The sequence below is a fragment of the Brachyistius frenatus genome, unplaced genomic scaffold (assembly GCF_029030835.1).
Source record: "Brachyistius frenatus isolate BFR_SWC_R1_liver_20210118 unplaced genomic scaffold, ASM2903083v1 Contig_62, whole genome shotgun sequence".
In the NCBI taxonomy this organism is placed as follows: Eukaryota; Metazoa; Chordata; class Actinopteri; family Embiotocidae; genus Brachyistius; species Brachyistius frenatus.
The window spans coordinates 767,901-785,402 of NW_027210661.1; the positions used below are offsets into that span (position 1 = coordinate 767,901).

General features: G+C 40.3%; 2 protein-coding genes across 3 annotated transcripts in view; one reads left to right on the forward strand and one right to left on the reverse strand.

The window, feature by feature from the left end:
- Window positions 1–2,211, reverse strand: part of ppm1lb (protein phosphatase, Mg2+/Mn2+ dependent, 1Lb) — a 43,645-nt gene extending 41,434 nt beyond the window's left edge. Inside the window, exon 1 of the mRNA XM_069706310.1 lies at window positions 1,251–2,211. Coding sequence (XP_069562411.1) covers window positions 1,251–1,649 — 399 coding nt within the window. The 5' untranslated portion in view covers window positions 1,650–2,211. The remainder of the gene's footprint in view (window positions 1–1,250) is intronic.
- Window positions 2,212–5,177: 2,966 nt separating this feature from the next.
- nmd3 (NMD3 ribosome export adaptor) lies at window positions 5,178–16,209 on the forward strand. Of its 2 annotated transcripts, none has more exons than XM_069706312.1 (16): window positions 5,178–5,260; window positions 5,517–5,623; window positions 6,383–6,517; window positions 6,627–6,723; window positions 7,348–7,428; window positions 8,053–8,181; window positions 9,141–9,231; window positions 9,938–10,016; window positions 10,536–10,632; window positions 11,141–11,258; window positions 13,432–13,577; window positions 13,900–14,012; window positions 14,117–14,189; window positions 14,410–14,516; window positions 15,405–15,475; window positions 15,687–16,209. In XM_069706312.1, exons 2-16 carry the CDS (start codon window positions 5,577–5,579, stop codon window positions 15,818–15,820), a joined length of 1,518 nt encoding a protein of 505 aa, XP_069562413.1. In that variant the 5' UTR covers window positions 5,178–5,260; window positions 5,517–5,576; the 3' UTR covers window positions 15,821–16,209. The 2 variants fall into 2 exon arrangements, with proteins under 2 accessions (XP_069562413.1, XP_069562414.1); XM_069706313.1 differs by having other exon boundaries at window positions 5,199–5,213.
- Window positions 16,210–17,502: the final 1,293 nt, after the last annotated feature.

Genomic DNA, 17,502 nt, shown 5'->3' on the forward strand with positions numbered 1-17,502 from the left:
TCTGTGTCTGACTGAAGCAATTTGAGTTCATCCCCCTCCTTCCAGCTATAATCACTTTAGACCGTGGGGATACGGATTCTGCCGTGATTTCCGTTGTTCAGAGAAGATTCAGCTTGCCTTCTATTTAAAGAAAACAGTGTCAGCGTGGGTGAGTGTGTGTGCAGGCTGTAGCAAGACAGTATGGCTCCTATGCAGAGAAGATCCTGGGCCCCTTCTCCACTTATTCACAAATAACGCGATGGCAAATGTCAAAGATTGGGTTACAGATTGTCTCCAGGGAGTCTCCCGGTTGGCACCAGTCTTGCCCTAATTCAATTAAAGCCTTGCAGAGGGGAAATGTAACAATCAAGAGAATATCAGGACAGGACAGGACAGGGGGCCTTATAGTGGGTCCTGCTTTAATGACTGACCTTGAGGCCCTATCTCAAAGAGAGTCTTCATGTGGAAACGTACTTACAGGACCTTCATTAGTTCGGTTTGTCCTCACATGTTGCATAACCCTTAATCAATGCGTGTTTAATCAAATTCTCCTGCAGCAAATCTTGTGCCAGGCAGTAGGTTTATTCAAGCAGAGAAAATAAAATGACACATTGTTCAAACAGTAGGAGGAATGATGAGCTACCATAATTAGGGACATAGCAGCTCAATTTTGGTCCCCGGACAAGATGATCCCACCTTACAAATGTCTGCAACTTTATCGCCACACATTTACTTTACGCAGTGTAATGTAATAAATCAAATCATCCGATGTGTCACTTTTTCATCAGCTGACACAAATATTTGTTTTGAAAAGATACAGATGTGGCCGCTGGTTAGAAAACAGCTGTAAACTCAACTTTCAGACTGATCACTTCTAAAAAACCTATTTGACAGACTTTGAAACAAAGCTGCTGATGAATTAGGCCCAATTCTGTGGATGCCTTCATCTTTATAGCCTAAAAAAAAAAGGCCAATTTTCATTGAAGAACCTGCAGCCAAGTTTTTCATGCTCCACTTTGTCTCATTCACGCTTTTCATACAAATCTGACAGCAGGTCTGAAGGCAGAAGCAACAAAACACTGACCATTAACACACTCGGAAATCACTTAAGGCATCTTAACTAACACTTCAGGGCCCCACAGCTCAGTTTAAAAGGCCCCCCGGGCACTCACACATGTGCATGTGTTGGAGAGAAAGACTGAGAGTCGGACTGGATGCCCCCGAGGAGACACAAAGATGCCATTTTTGCCTCCCCTCAGCACCACACTCACCTCTCCTCCATGGCCGTCGAAAATCCCAAAAATAGACGGGTGGCTCTTGTTGACGATGTCGGTGAGCACCTCGAACCTGTCCTCCATGTGGTCTCGCCGGCCTTGGATAGAGTACACAGCCACGTTGTTGCTCTTGAACTCCCAGGTCTTGGAGAACTCCGCGTCCAGGACGTCCAGCCCGCCGAAGCGCTCGTTCTGCATCATCTCCGCCACTTTCCCCTTGACCATCTTGACCGCATCCCGGCTCGACTTCACGATGGTCTTCACTTCGTCCGTGTGGAAGAAGTAACTCCACAGAGCCAGGCTGATACACAGCAGGAACAAGGTCTCCGGTCTGAGTAGAAAATAACGCATGATCCGACCTAACAGAGACAGCAGGGTCATTGTATCCTCTATCATTTATTTATTTTCACGCAGGAAATCGCGGCAGGTTGTGTGTGTCGTTCGCCGCCGCCGCCGATTTCACTCCATCGTCTCGTTTGGTTTGGACGCGGTGAAACAAGACACATTCAACCGAGCGTTTCACAGCGGGGAAACATTCAGCTTTCACGGACTCAACGGGGTGGGGGGGGACGACACTTCACTGCATATTTAAACCGGACCCACCAGGCAGGCGGATAAGGTGTCAGCACAGACCGGGGGATGGGGTGGCGGGGGGGGGACAAACACGGAGCTCCGGCTGGTTCCCTCTAGCATGTAGCCCCGCAGTGAGCCACCACCGACGGTCGTCAGTTGACCATCTGCCGCGGTCCGAGAGCACCGACACCCCGGGGAAGAAATCGCAGGTCCCTTGTTCGGACTTCAAATTACGGCAGTGTTGTGGCTGGAATGGAGCTTTGGTCAGAAGCTGTGCCCGGCCAGCCCTGCTGGTGTTTCCAGTCCTGGAAATAGCGGTGTGTGCTGGAGCCCTCACATTCCCAGCTGCCACACTGGCTGCGACTCGCTGCTGCTGCTTTTCTAAGCGGTGGTGCTGCCTTCAGGTGCACCTCGTAATGTCCTCTAAGGAGTCCGCGTGCTGACCGCAGAGCCACCGGAGACTGCTGGTGAAAAAAAAAAAAATGGTTCAGCTACTTTATCACATCGGTGCAAAGTAACTTGAGTAGCTGCATTTATTCAAGTACTGTACTTAAATGCAATTTTGCCTAACTTGTAGCCTACTTTACTTTATTTACTTTCCAGTTTGTTCTCGGCTACTTTATAGGCTTTGTTCCACTCCACTGCATTTCAGAGAGGAATTTCCATAGAATTATTATATTTTAATATTTTATAAGATACATTCTACTCATGTATTTGACAGCTTTTGTTACTGTTAAGATGGAGATTTGACACATTGGAAAATATAACAAGCGTTAAACACATTGTTGAATATTAAAATAAGATAAATATTGAATATTAAACCAGTGGTTTCTAACCTTTTTTTTTTTTTTCTTGGGGCATCAAAAAGTATGCTGTCTTGGTCACACTATGTCTATGAATTGTTAACAGCTACACTACATAGGGATTTGTTTTTCCCCTCTAAACTTCTCACATGGTTTCATTTCAGTAAATGTGAAAATGATCAAATATCTTAGCAAAAATCAAGTCCAAAAACTGAAAACAGGTTTGTGGATCAGAAATGTGTTTTTTTTTCTTCATTCCTAAGTAGATTAATCAACCCATGACCCCTTGAATTTATCCGGTGTTCCTGGATATGAAACTGTATATGAAGTAAACTAGCTACACCTCCGGCAGCTACAACATATAATGCTGCTTTCACACTGATGCTTTAGTATTAATAATCTGATTATATCATATAGTTTAACCCATAATAACCTATTTTACAAGTCAGAGGGACCAAACCAGTATGTTTTAACATTTTGCCGCAAAGCTTTATCCACTTTTATAAAGTAAGTAAGATTTTTCAAGCAGGACTTTTACTTGTAATAGAGTATATTCACATGGCTGTACTTGTACTTTACTTAAGTAAATGATCTGAATACTTATTTCACCATTGTTGATATAGGCCTATCACAACATTGACATGACATAAAATGGTCAAACTGATGTCCAAAGCAATTATTTGTGTTCCACTGTTTGACATAACTTTTAGATTTTTAAAAACTGTCACTTTGAATTGCAGTTTGTACACAATAACTTCTGTGAGACACTCACTTTTCAAGCAAAAGTAGTTAAAATTAATTAATAAAAGCCAGATGTTTTCACATTCTTGCATCACGGATAAGAGGATTTTCTGCTTTTCTGCAAATCGTTAATTGGCTCCGTGTTATTAGTATTTTGTAACTCTAAAATGAATCAACGCATTCATCAAAGATTAGTAACAGTTCTAATTCACATCACCTTTTAACATAAAGTGGTGAATTGGAAGAATGTTTAAAAAAAACCAATAAAGACAAAAAAATTGCCTAAATTAAAATAGAATCAGAAAACTGATTAAATGAAATAACATACAAACATTCACAAACATCAACAGAGAAGAAACAGGGCCAACCTAATTACGATTCAATAGTTGCCCCAAATTCAATAAAGCAAAAAGAAATGCAGACCGAAACCAACAATTCACACGTAGACAGATCACAAATAAGAAAATGTTAGCATTGTTTGATTTTACTGAAATTTTATACTCAATAATATTGAATTATCCCCAAGCCCTACCTGTATTCCTCACTTTCTGTTAAAACACAAGACAACACAAGAGTTCCAGCTGCAGATATTTCTGACAGCACCTGAAGGCATCCAAACAACTGCTATACCACAGGTGTGCACAAAGACCATTGACTGGTTATGAATGGTAAAACGCAATGGTCTTAGTTGGAGAATTTCATAATAAAACCACAACCTAGTGCTAAATTACCAGCTGCACAACTTGTTGAACTATATCCCACAAGGTCATATGAAGTGTAATTTTATTTAGATATGGCCTGTGAGAATAAGGGTTAAATCAACTGAGGAGACCAAGACCTGGAGGTGGTTCCTGCATCATTTCATCTTGTTGAGTGTGTCAAAAGAAGACTCTCATTGTTTAAGATAATGTTGTGTTTACATGTCAAAATACCAAACTTGGGGTCATGTAGGTTAATATCCTATAGCGAATAGGCTTGTATCTATTGCACAGAGAAGGAGAGGGATTGGAGGTCAACGGAAGGGGGCTGCAGGTCCTTATTTCTCAAGGAAATGAATGTATCGATGGTTGGAGGGAAAACAAATAGGCTACAATTCAGGTTTTGTTAATGCTGATTTATTTTTAAATTGTGTGGGTTGGTAAAAATGTAAACACAGTTTGCATGCTGGATAACACTCAAGCACAAAGACGTCCTACTTTTAATTCAGTCAGATAAATGAGATCTTGCAGGCTACAGTCCTATTATTACTAAAGTTAGGCTATGTTTGGCTCAGGCAGGAAAACCGTTCTACATGCCATGTGCACAATTTTAATTTTAGCTTCTTTTTTTTCTTTCTTTTTAAAAAAAATTATTATTGTTATTGTCAGGGAAATAGCCTACCCTCAGTTATTTTGTAAATTGTGTCTAAAATGTTAGTCATTTCTCAAAAATAGTTTCCAAAAAGGCTAAATATTCACTATGCTGGCCTTGCTTGGACTATATACATAGTTTTAGACAGTCTTATGCAATAGCCAACATTTCATGTTGCAGCATAATTTCAGGAAAACAAGATTAAAGTCTGATTTGTGATTGTATTTCTGTTTCTAACAATCAGTAATTGCATTTATACCGTGGCCCGGCATCGTAGATGATCTAATACAAGAATATAATGCCATTCATGTTTTTTTTTAAATTTGGTCTTTTATTATTATTATTATTATTATTATTATCATCTTTAAAACATTTATTTACAGTGTTTTTTTGAAGAACATTAAATCAGGCAAACTAAGAACAGTCTCGAGGTCCTTCAATCATGCCTGACGTCACCCAGCCTCCCTCGGTCCTCGGTGGGGAAAACGTGGAGGTCTGTATTTCACCGTGTGTGACGGATTTCCCATCAAAACAACTCCAGTGAGTTTCGTCACGGCTCGTTTGTGCCAGTTGTAATTCTGGAATACTTTTGTCCGGCACGGTCTGCTTGTTTCTCCTCGAATATCATTTAGACTCGCGTAAATTACTTGTTTAGCCTCCAATGCTAACTCTACTGAGGCTGGGAGCATCAGCTCGCTCAGCAGCGCCAACTGTGGACTCCACGACACCCTGATCGGTCTTCACATACCTGTTAACTTTGCAGGGTCAGTCACACGTGTCATGTTTCTGTCCTTAGAGATCACAGAACCACGCGGAGACCTACCGACACGCGACCTGTCCAAAAAAGTGGACAAGAATGGAGTACATGCAAGCTGCTGCTGCCCCGAGCACCCAGGGACACATGTGAGTGGAGACGGTTTGTACGTCCTCAGAGGGGGACCCTCCGTTTAACGCGATCTGGACCTGTTGTCAGGTCTCAGAGACACAAAGTCAGGACCGGGGTCATGATTCACAACATATCAGCTCCAAGTCAGAAAACCTTCACCACAATCTTTGTATTGTTAGCCCAATGAATCACAGCAGATGTTTCTTCCTGGTGGTCACAAAGAATTAAATGCTGCTTCAATACAGATTGTTTACACATTTTGTTAATGTGTACACTGGGTCGTTTTTGAAGCTGTTTGAATAATTGAATTTTTTTTTGAAAACAATCGACACTCATTCACAAGCTATGCAGCACAAAACCAGAGGCTGTAGTCACCAGGTTGTTTTTTTAATTAGGTGTCCTTTGCGGAGAGCCATGAAGCTCTGTTCATAAAGCTGCTGACATCGGCCAGAATTGTGAAGCAGTCGGGGTTGAGTTTATCCAGTCCCTGTAGCACCCTTAAACAAGGTGAATATGCCCTGAGGCTGGAAGATGAAGGTCCACATCAGTCAGGTAACTTTAGTTCTTATGGACACTGTACCAAGGAGGAGTCTGTTAAACTGTCTGGTTTCTACTGAACAAAAGTACCAACAGAGTACAAAGATCGGGAAAACAAAGTTGAAATAAGTTATGTCTTGCTTTATCAAGTGGTCTGAAACTAAAAAAAAACAAAAAGTGTTCTGATCGATCATCATTTATTTATTTTTTTGAACCCGTGTTGCTTTTGTCCTCTCCAGCCTGTGCTGCACCTGCGGTGTTCCTGTTCCTCCCAACCCGGCCAACATGTGTGTAGCCTGCCTCCGTACTCAGGTGGACATCTCAGAGGGAATCCCCAAGCAAGTCACAGCGTACTTCTGCAAGCAGTGTGAACGGTTTGTTTACTGCATTTGTTTACAAGCACAAATCACCTATATATTTATTTCCTACATTACAGATCCATTAAAGTTGAGGGTTGAATGTAAATATTCCTTTTTCATGCAGGTACTTGCAGCCACCAGCCACCTGGGTGCAGTGTGCTCTGGAGTCCAGGGAACTATTGACTCTGTGCTTGAAAAAACTGAAGAGCTCTATGACTAAAGTAAGTCTAAGTTTTACTAAACTTCACTAAAGACAAATTCCACACAAACAAAAGACTCTTGTGTACTTGGATTTTGCAGGTATATATTTCAAGTTGTCCAAATGTGGGATCTATGACGATGATCCAAGCTGCCTATTTCAGTCCCATCTTGTTGTTGATCCTTCTTACTTCCATTAAACTGTTGTTTTATTCAAGATTTGCACACAAAAAAAAACTTTCTTAGCTGTAAAAGAAGTCAGTTCAGGGTATTGTTTCAGAATTTCATTAGTATGTTTTGCGGTGTTGTGCAGAGGAGAAATGCTTCCACACATACAGGGGAGTCATGATGGTAACAATTGAATTGGAGCTTTCTATAATTTAAGGCTGTCTTAATACAATATACGAATTGATGTCCTCTAATGTTCAGTCAACACCTTTAAGACCTTTTAGACTGAAATGATGATGTAATCTTGATTTGCTGTACTTTGTAGTGCATTGCGTTATTCTTATACTGCGTCCATCTCATGTATCTGACCTGTCATGATGATGTGCACTTTCTTCACTGCTATACTTGTGAAGTACTTGAGTGCACTCAGCCGTGGCTCATGATACTTCATGGATTCAACAACAGCGCTCTCTTCTCAGGTGCGTCTTATTGATGCTGGCTTCCTGTGGACGGAGCCGCACTCCAAGAGGATTAAGATGAAACTGACCATCCAGAAAGAGGTAAGAAGACGGAGTGCAAGTGATAAGTGTGAGAGAGTGACATTTAAACTGAGATCAAAACTGAATAGAGGCCTGACTGAGGCAAGATGCTTTTTGTCTGAATGTTATCTGGGTTGTTTTTTCCAGGTGGTAATGGGCAGCTGATTTTTTTTTTTTAATTGTCCTCCATTTAAGACGTAATAATAAAGAGAGTGTCTTGTATACCAACGTGCATGTAATGAGTGATGTCAAGGTGTAACACACATCCAGCTACAGAGTGACTCCGGGAATCGTACAGCAGGGCAACAGATCCGTCTGTTCTTGACTGAGTTATGTGTGTTTGAGAGAAGTGAGTCTTGCCATTGGCTGTCATCTCATCTTCTTGACCTTTAATGAGAACATGAGCCCTCAGCTTCTCAGGCCAACTCTTTTGTTTGTGCTGTTGGAGGGCCTTTATAAAGCGGTCTGCACTACCCACTGGTCAGGCTTTTTTCTTCATGGTGTAAAAAGGCAAACATTAAAAAAAACAATATTTTTCCCTCCAAAATATTTGGTAAATGAACAGTTAAGGCTCAAAGATTTAGTCTTTGTTTGCCATGCATCGAGAGCATCTAGTGTAACTTGTTGCTGTCTTCGCCTCTCCAGGTGATGAATGGCGCAATCCTGCAGCAGGTGTTTGTGGTGGAGTTTGTCGTCCAGTACCAGATGTGTGACGACTGCCACCGTGTGGAGGCGAAAGACTTCTGGAAGGCCGTGGTTCAAGTTAGACAGAAGGTAGGTGTCTGTGGCCTACTGAAATATCACATCAATAAATGTTATTTCCCCATGTTGGCTATCTCCTGTTATACTTTTATTGAACTGGATTTATATTTGAAACACTTTGAAGTACTTTTCAATACATCATGGATGCACATATGAAATTTGTTTCATTTTATTGATTAGTTTGGTACATTTGTAAATCTGGTTATCTTGGTAGCAGAAGGTATGGACAAAATGCTCATTGTCATCTATTTACTCTTTTTACCTGTAGTGCTGTTAGGGTTTATATCAAACATGTGAGCATAGACCTCCAGGTATTTGGCAGGAAATATAAACGGTCCTCGGGTTGCACTTCACACTGATGTATGAAGGTAAACCAAGTTTTGCTTTACTGCTACAGAGAAATGTGGTGCGTTCACGAGCAACTGGGAAGTGGGAAAGTCATGACGTTTAAGTGAGAAATACACCTCTATGCCTGTCAAACTACATTTCACTAAGAAAGTGAGAGCTTTTTTTAGAGCTTGGAGAAGAATAATTAACATAATTTGACATGGCAGCGTTTATAGTGAAAGAAGAAATGTACTTGTTTTAGAAATAATATGAAATAGCCAGACTTGGTTCGCCTGGCCTACATAGTTTGCTAGCTCTGTTAATATGAATACATCAAAACGTGTCAAAATATAGTGTATAATAATAATATTGAGCTCCTGAGCTCCATTTCCTCCTTTTGTTGGTTTATATGGATGACGACGAGGTCGTTTGTCACTTTTCTGCATTCTGACAGCAGAAATACAACGTGTATCGAGTTCTGTCATGTTTGTATCAGTTTGAATTTAATTATCAGTCTACTTGTGGCAAGTGTGGAGCTGTCTATCCAAGTTTACACTAATGAATGTTTAAATAATCAGGACAAAGTCTGAAAGGATGAATATGAATCTCGCTATGATACTTTTTTTTTTTTTTTTTTTAAACAGACTGTTCATAAGAAGACATTCTACTATTTAGAACAGCTGATTATTAAGCACAAACTCCACCAGAACTCTCTCAACATCAAAGAAATCAATGGTAGGTATATGGTTTTATACGTTTCATTTTTCAAGTATGATAGTCAACATATCCCTAAAGGGAGGAGCCTGGTATTTTCCTTTGGGCATTGACCCGAGTTGCACCGAAAAGAGGGAAACTTGCCTCATTCGTCACCAGCGGAACTAATGTGGATTAGAACGAAGCAGAACATAATGATGTGTTGAGTGTTAATTACGTCGTCCCGTACCAGACAGCAAGCCATGCATGCATATCAGTGGCGCCAATCACTTGATACAGCTGTCCTCATGTGGGCCTCAGAAGGACATACGTTGTAATGAGTGTGATGTAATCAGAGCAGCCATCCCTTACCAGTTTCATGCACTACAAGCCTGCTTCATAGCCTGCTGAGAGATGCTCAGTGCTGCAACATACACACACATGCTTTGCATTGACTGACAGCTCAGCAGCTGCTCTCTGTACTCTTGGTCAGGGCTGTGAAGTGGAGTTTGGCCCAATAGGGTAATTTAAATCATCTCCACATCTCGGCAGGACTTAAAAGCTTTATGAAGGTTGCAACATGTGTCTGCCATATTTTCCTATGCTGCCATCTGCTCTCGTGCGTGCGCGTGCGCATGTGTGTTGCTTGCGTGCATATGTGCTCTGTAACGGTGATGACCTGTGAAGCACGCCTGTGATGAATTTATTGCTGGAGTGTGGATTTAATGGTCTTTCTCTTCTCTCTTAGAGGGGATTGATTTCTACTATGGCTCCAAGCAGCACGGTCAGAAGATGGTTGACTTCTTGCAGTGCACCGTGCCCTGCAGGTGAGCAGTGCTTCAGTCTGTGCCTCTGAAAACACTAAACACAATCTTCAAAGTGTTCAGACTGATTATGTCTGCCAACATTTAGAAGTTATGGTTTCATGCAAAAATCTGTGAGCAAATGCGGAGTTATTTTGGTAACAGATGTTATTGAAATGTAGCTAGTGGATAAAAAAAGGTATTAACACAATAAACCCATTAAAATAAACAGTGAAATATTTTACATTACTTTCTTGCTATTTCTATCAATACATACTATAAATAAGAATAATGTGCAAGAGTTGTTAGACGTTGGGCGAACCTCAAACAGGACAATCAGTCCCTGAATGTTTAGCTGACATGTTGATATAACCTCCAACTGCTCAAGAAATGACTTCTTTTCCATGTGTTCTGGACATCTTATTTCATTTAGGCTCTTTTATTGTTGTGGTATATCCAACTGGTAAAACATGGACTATGCTGCATCTCTTCACAACATCTAATATAATAACAATAATAAATGCTTGCTTTTCTATTTCAAAGGACAAAGACATCCCAGCGCCTCATCTCTCATGACATCCATTCAAACACATTCAACTATAAGAGCACCTTCTCTGTGGAGATCGTACCTGTCTGCAAGGTATGAGTTTATTTCTCATTTTATTTGGATTTTGTTTCAATAAAATGATACACGCATATCTGCTCAGTACATTGGATGAAACAGAATTACAGTGCTCTAAAGCCTTCACTTTGTGAGTTCAGAAAAAATGATATGAAAGCTCTCTTATGATGTGCTGGTAAGCGGACAAGAACCTGAGGCTTGGGCTGCAATCTTTCATACTATATTTGATTTTGATAGTGATAAATAATATATCTGATATCTGACAAGAGAAATAAATAATACATTAGAATTAAGTATTAGTCATTTTCATAAACCTGTTTGACATGTAGCTTTAGTTTTGTGTTTTAAAAAGCAACACAGATTTGGGTGTATTTTTACTGCATGTTTGAGTGATAGGGGGCATATTCCAATAATGAAAACTTGTGCTTTCTTTTGGGAATCGAGCAGTGGTGCACCTCTACAGCCAGTTCAAAGTCTTTTACTTTCTCTGTGAACTCATTTTGACCCAACGTTGTGTGGTTGCCAGGACAACGTAGTGTGCCTTTCACCGCGGCTGGCGCAGAGCCTGGGGAACATGGGTCAAGTCTGTGTGTGCGTCCGTGTCACCAGCACCATCCATCTCATTGATCCCCGCACCCTGCAGAGTGAGTATTTCTGCTGCCAGAGTACCGATGTGATTTACCAGGTGCAACTGACACCACTGTCAACTGTAGTTTTAGCCCACCGTGTTGTGGTGTGTGTCAGGTTGTATTCAGCTGAGATGTGGTTGCCATAACTCCACACATACACTCCATAATGTGAACATTGTGAAAGACCTAATGTGCAAAACCACAGCACAAGATGTACCTCAGTAGCAATCATGTAGGTGTGAACGCACTACTCTGAGTGGAGTATGTATTCTGATAAATTGTTGTTGGTTTCTTCCATATAAATGGAGTCAAGACATTTTATTAGCCTAGTGCTGAAATGGTTGACCAACAGAAAATTATTCAGCAGTTTTCATTCTTATTGCTGAATTAATGTGAACTGTTGACTGTTGGACGGAGGAAACCAGCAGTTTTTTTTTTACATTTCAAAAGGTGAATTTTTTGTCACTATTACTTTTATTTGATAGTGTATAGTTGGGAGGCAGATAGGAAACGAAGGAAAACCGGGGTACTGACATGCAGATCTGAACCAGACATAGTCGTTATGTGTCGTGCACCCGAACCGTTTGGTGATTTAGGCTTTTCTGTTTTGACATTTTATAGATAAACTATTATTCATAAAAATAATTGACATGTTAATCGATAATAAAAAAAAATTGAAAATAGTTTAAATTAGACCAGATCTAAATTTGACTGCTAATTTAATTTTAGCTGCACCTATGGATTAATCTGACAATTATTTCCTTAATTAATTGTTTGGTCTTTAAAATGCCAGAAAATGTCCATCACAAACTCCTAAAGCCCAAGTAATGTCATCAGATGCCATAATTTGTGCTTAAAATATTGGCTGTATTATGACTTAAGAATAAAATGCAGCATATTCCCACAAATAATTATTTTCCCATTCATTTTCTTTGATCAACACATTTTTTTCAGGTGTACACTTAATTTAAGGAATTATAATTCAGTTAGATTTGATTTTTATAGCACCAAATCACAACATACGTCACCTCAGGGTGAGAAGAGAGCGATGAGAGAAAAGAACAGCATAGAAAGACAACAAACAACAAACAGCGGACAGGTTGGCAGGGCCAGTAGCTGCAGATCAGAAACACGTATGCTCTGAGCCAGAGATACCTGCAGGAAAAGTACAAACTAAGTGCGAGTGAAGACATGAAAATGGCACGCGAGTGCATGGAGGGTCAAGATCTCCACTTAACACTGCCAGGGGTTATTTATGGATTTCTGTATTGAACGCAGACATCAAAAGCATTTCCTGTGCATTTCTTTGGAGAAAAAAAGCTGAGAGTCACTGCTTGGTCGACACGTTTCAATCCCGCAGTAAGCCGGCCGCAGTTTGCTGACCGCGTCATGACTGTCGTGATCAGTCGTTTTAACTTCACAGCTTCACTCTGCTCCCTTACAAAAAGGGAAAAAAATAAAGACTTTTCTGTTTGCATTATGTACGCTGTCATTTTTTTTTTTTTTATTGGATGGATTTCTACCAATACAAGTACAGTGACAAGTGTGATGACGTGCTTCCTCTGTATGTGGTGTAATTACTCATTCTGTGAGAGGCTGAGCGGGTCCTCAACTGCGTTCTGACATTTTGAAGCAGCGCACACGTTTTTAATTACTCTTCAAAGAGCAGGCTATTTCTGTCGCAGAACGTTTTTGAGGTGGCTGAATAGCAGAAACAGCCTCAAGCCTTTTTGGGAAGATTCAGCGGCAATTAACTCGAGTGTTAGAAATGTGTGTGTTTCTGTTTTTCTGCTTGTGCAGTTTATTTGCAGTGGAGACGAGAACACATCATTCCTGTCTAGTTTGTCTAGAGTACGTACAGAAAAGAAAACCTCATACAAACAAATCATACTGCGAATGTTTTTAATACCCATATGGCTTCTAGATGAAGGATCTGAACATCTTTTGATGTAAGGGTTTTTAAAAATGTCTTAAACAATCAGATGTATCAAGAATGACTTCATTTCTGGAGAATGTGCCTGCAAAATGATTGTAGATCGAATGTGTGTGATTAGTCTTATTTTTTAAGATCTTCCAGTAATAATGAGAATCTACTAAATCATTTCTGCTTGTCTTTTTGTCTGTTCTGATGACTATTCTGATCACAGCATGACTGTTAGTGATACTAAAAAAATCTCCATCTCATCAGTTGCTGAGGTGGATGGGAACACATACTGGCGTAACCCCTTCAACAGTCTCTGTCACCCACGGCAACTGGAGGAGTTCATCGTCATGGACATTGACATCATCAGAAACCAGAAACTGGGTGCTGGAGCGGGCATGAGGTCCAACAAGGTTAGTGTGTGTGTGTGTGTGTGTTGGTGCAAAACAGATTGCATTATGGGGGAACATTACTCTTCCCTTGGAAACAAAATCAATAGCAAACCATTACATTATCCCTGAACCTGTATGTGGGACTCGAGCCAAAATGGCAGCCAAAATTCTTTTGATGGGGATGAGGTTTGTACTTCTCTCTCTCTTGCTTGCGTCTCTCTGAATGGTGCATTATTATTGATGCTACTGTTGGAACAAACAGGAGGAAAACAACAAGAGTAATGTAGTTTCGGTGACTTGAAACCACAGTTATAGTCCCTCGGCGTGTGTTTGTGTGTTACAGCACACCCTGGCTGAGCTGTGGGTTCAGAAAACATCAGAGCTGAATACCAGTCAGCAGTATCACTGCCGTACGTTCCTGGGCCACCTGCTGAACATCGGAGACCTGGTGCTCGGGTGAGTGTGAAGGATTGATGGGAGGTTCAGACGTTGGTCACGTTAAGAGCGATAGCCGGCTTTGAGGCTTATACTCACTGCGACATGTACTTCTCACCCTTAAGGTTTGACTTCGCCAATTCCAACATCAACGATGAGTACCTGAATAAGATGAACCCTCAACATGTTCCTGATGTGGTAAGACTCAGCTGCACTTCCCTCAACATCCTCAGTCCACAGACCTGCTCTTCAAGTAATGCAATTGTTGACTTGGTTAACACTGACCTCTAGTGGCAGCATTAAGTACTGATTTCATGATTCCATAATGTAAATTCCTTCATAGAATGACATTATAAAAATCTGCAGGAAGCCTGATGATGTGTTTTAATTTGTACAATGTGCATTTGAATGGACAAAGGTGCTGATCAAGAAGAGCTACGACCGCACCAGGAGGGCGAAGCGCAGAAACTGGAAACTGCAGGAGATGGCCAGAGACCGTGAGGGCATGGACACAGACGATGAGAGGTAGGATAGTTGTGTTTAGCTCATACATATTTCTCTTCATCTTCTCTTGTCCTCTCAATCACAGTCTGCTTTTTTTTCTAAAATGCTGCTTCTTAGCTGTCATTATGCACAAAGAAGTAGTAATAGTGCATTTTTTTGGGGGACTCTTCAGATGTGAATAGATACATATTTGTTCTCAAAAATCATGAGATTGCATATTTTAGTTTTCTTGGGTGAAGACCCCCAAACTCCCGAGCGGATACATGCGCCTAAGTCTTTCGTAACTTGGGATGTTGGATGTAGGCTTGATTCAAAATAAGCACACAGTGGCTGTGTTTGTTGGGATGAAGGATTATGGACACCTGTGCAGCAGTGTGGCTCATCAATGTGTTTTCGGTCCTCTATGACAGAGGAATGAGCTATATCAAACTTTGGTCACACAAACAACGATTCATTGTTTTTTTTTGTCTTTTCATGGAATTTCATGGAACATTAAAAAATGTAGAACATCCACAGACCTATTTTTTTTTATTTCAAAAGTGCTTGGAGAATATTGGAGAAAATAATGATAGATAATAATGTATCTAGCTACATAAAATATCCAATTAAAATATTTCCTTTTGAAGTTCTCATGAAATATCATTAAAAAATGTTGCATAAATTGAAACACAAAAGGCTTTTATCTTCAGGTTAATGTTGAAGCTGAGGAATTCCGCACTATGTTTTCTGCACAAATATCCCTGTACAGAAAATAAGGGAAAACACTTGAGTTACCTAAAACAATGTGACTAAAGACATTGTTTGAATAGTTTGATAATGTGCCCAGAATGACAAATATCCTGTGGATTTTTTTTCATCTGTAATATTGTGCCAGATGGATTTGATCCTAACTTGTTTTTCTGTCTTTAGACAATACCAGGACTTCCTGGAGGACCTGGAGGAAGATGAGTCTCTGAGGAAGAACGTCAATATCTACAGAGGTGAGCAGCTGGTCATCAATGACTTTGTTCTGCAACAGGATCCCTAGAGATTTCCAAACTTCTGTTGATACATGTAGCTTTCCATTGTCAGGCTACAGCTCATTTACTGTCAACAGCTGCTTAGGTTTCTGATACAACATATGTCACATTGTTTGTTATAGATGATGTGTCGGATAGTTAATGAGCAGATGCCGATTTTTTTCAATTTCAGATGCGTCAAAGATCCCAGTGGAGAGCGACACTGACGATGACGGAGCACCACAAATCTCCCTGATGGAGATGCTGGAGGAGCTCAGCCTAACAGACGCCACCGGAGGGGAGGGGGCCAACATGATGACTGAATAGCTGCTCACCGGTCTGCCTTCATGGCACTGACAGCTGATGTGTCAAATACAGGTCTTCTAACAATACAATGATACATAAACACACCTCTGATTTGAACTGGGAGCAGACTGAGGACGTATTAAACAGAAAAGTGTCACCTGAAAAATCCCACAGATCCTCTGACTGTGCTGTAATGACTCATCACAGTAGATAAACTGAGAGTTATAATGGTGCCACTTCACAGAGAAACTGGACTTTCAGTTGATTCAACTGGTCCCACTCTGGGCCTATTCATTAACATTTTCAACTTTATCTATAGTGCTTTCTTTTTTCATATAAAATCTTTGAAAATGTATGGAAATGGAGTGCTTATAGTTCACTTTATCAAAAATAAATATCTGTCCTTATTAACATTTTTCAGACGTTTTCTGCTTATTGAAAAACAATTGTGAAGAGCTGCAGACATCCACCAGAGGGCGCTTTGTGCCAACAAGAAATGGGAAGTAATTCATTTAAATAGCCACACCTGCAGTAAGCTGAGCCAAGTCTGTTAATTGTCATTTGACTACTGTGGGCAATATTCAAATACTCACTCGGCTCACTTAGGAGTGATGGTCAACTGATTGGAGCCGTGACGCAAGTGTGAACAGTTCCACACTCCGACCTGTCACTATTTATACACCACAGATCCAAACTTCCACAATGCACTCTATATTTCCAAAATGAAAGATAACACATTTACATTTCACTTCCAGAAATGCCCTTCATAACAAATCCTTGCTGTACACTTTTGCTCAAGTTATTTTTTCACAATAATAAAGTAATAATCTGGTAAAACTTTTGGGTATTTGGCAGATTTTATGTTGTTAGATATTCTGGGAGTAGTCGGCAATCTCATAATTTAGTATACATTATATATTATTATTTATTATTATTATTATAAATGTAATGCACATTAATTGGTTCAAACAAAACAGTGTAAAGTGGAAGAGTAAAACAAAATTCTTTAAAAGACAGGAACGTAAAACAAACGATAAACATGAACTAAAACTGCAAGCAGGGATAGCATGTCCTCAAAAGGACAAAAGAAAGTCAAATTTTGGTTCGACTCCTTTGGTGCCATGGTAACATGGAGACATTTCTTAGGGTCTTCGTGGGACCGTGAAGCGGTAGGGGTAGCTTGGGTAAGACGTTTTCCTTAAAAAAAAAAAAAAACCTCAGGTGAAGTTTAAAATGGCATGAAAGAGTTGTACATGTGTTGTTTTTGAGGATTTCTGATGCTTTGGGGGAATGGAAAATCAATACATTTTCAGTTTAAAAAAAACAAAAACAAATCCTAATCGACATTTAAAGAGCTTGTTTAAGAGTTGTTTTGTTGCATGAAGACCTGCGGGTATCGCATGGTTTATTAGTCTGTGACGTGGCACACATTTTAACTCGATGAGTGCGGAGGAGAGTCAGTCTCGTTTTTCACAAACCTGAACTGGCTGTTAACAGTAATCTACTTGGGAAAGTGAACGAAGAATCCTCCCCAACCCCCCCCCCCCCCCCCCCCCCCCGATATATTTTTAACCCACTAATTATGTTTGTTTCCTAAACACTTTGCGCAGCTTTGGTCCTATAATGCTGCCCTTATGTGATCTTAGAAGTTAAAAACACTCAGTTTGCTACATATTTGTATCATTAAAGTGATTGGTCGAAAG

Excerpts from the sequence above, each read along its gene's own strand:
- nmd3 (XM_069706312.1), top strand. The coding sequence starts at position 5,577 with ATGGAGTACATGCAAGCTGCTGCTGCCCCGAGCACCCAGGGACACAT. Across the intron at positions 8,182-9,140 it reads TGGTTCAAGTTAGACAGAAG|ACTGTTCATAAGAAGACATT; the intron begins GTAGGTGTCTGT and ends TTTTTTAAACAG. Across the intron at positions 14,190-14,409 it reads CTCAACATGTTCCTGATGTG|GTGCTGATCAAGAAGAGCTA; the intron begins GTAAGACTCAGC and ends GAATGGACAAAG.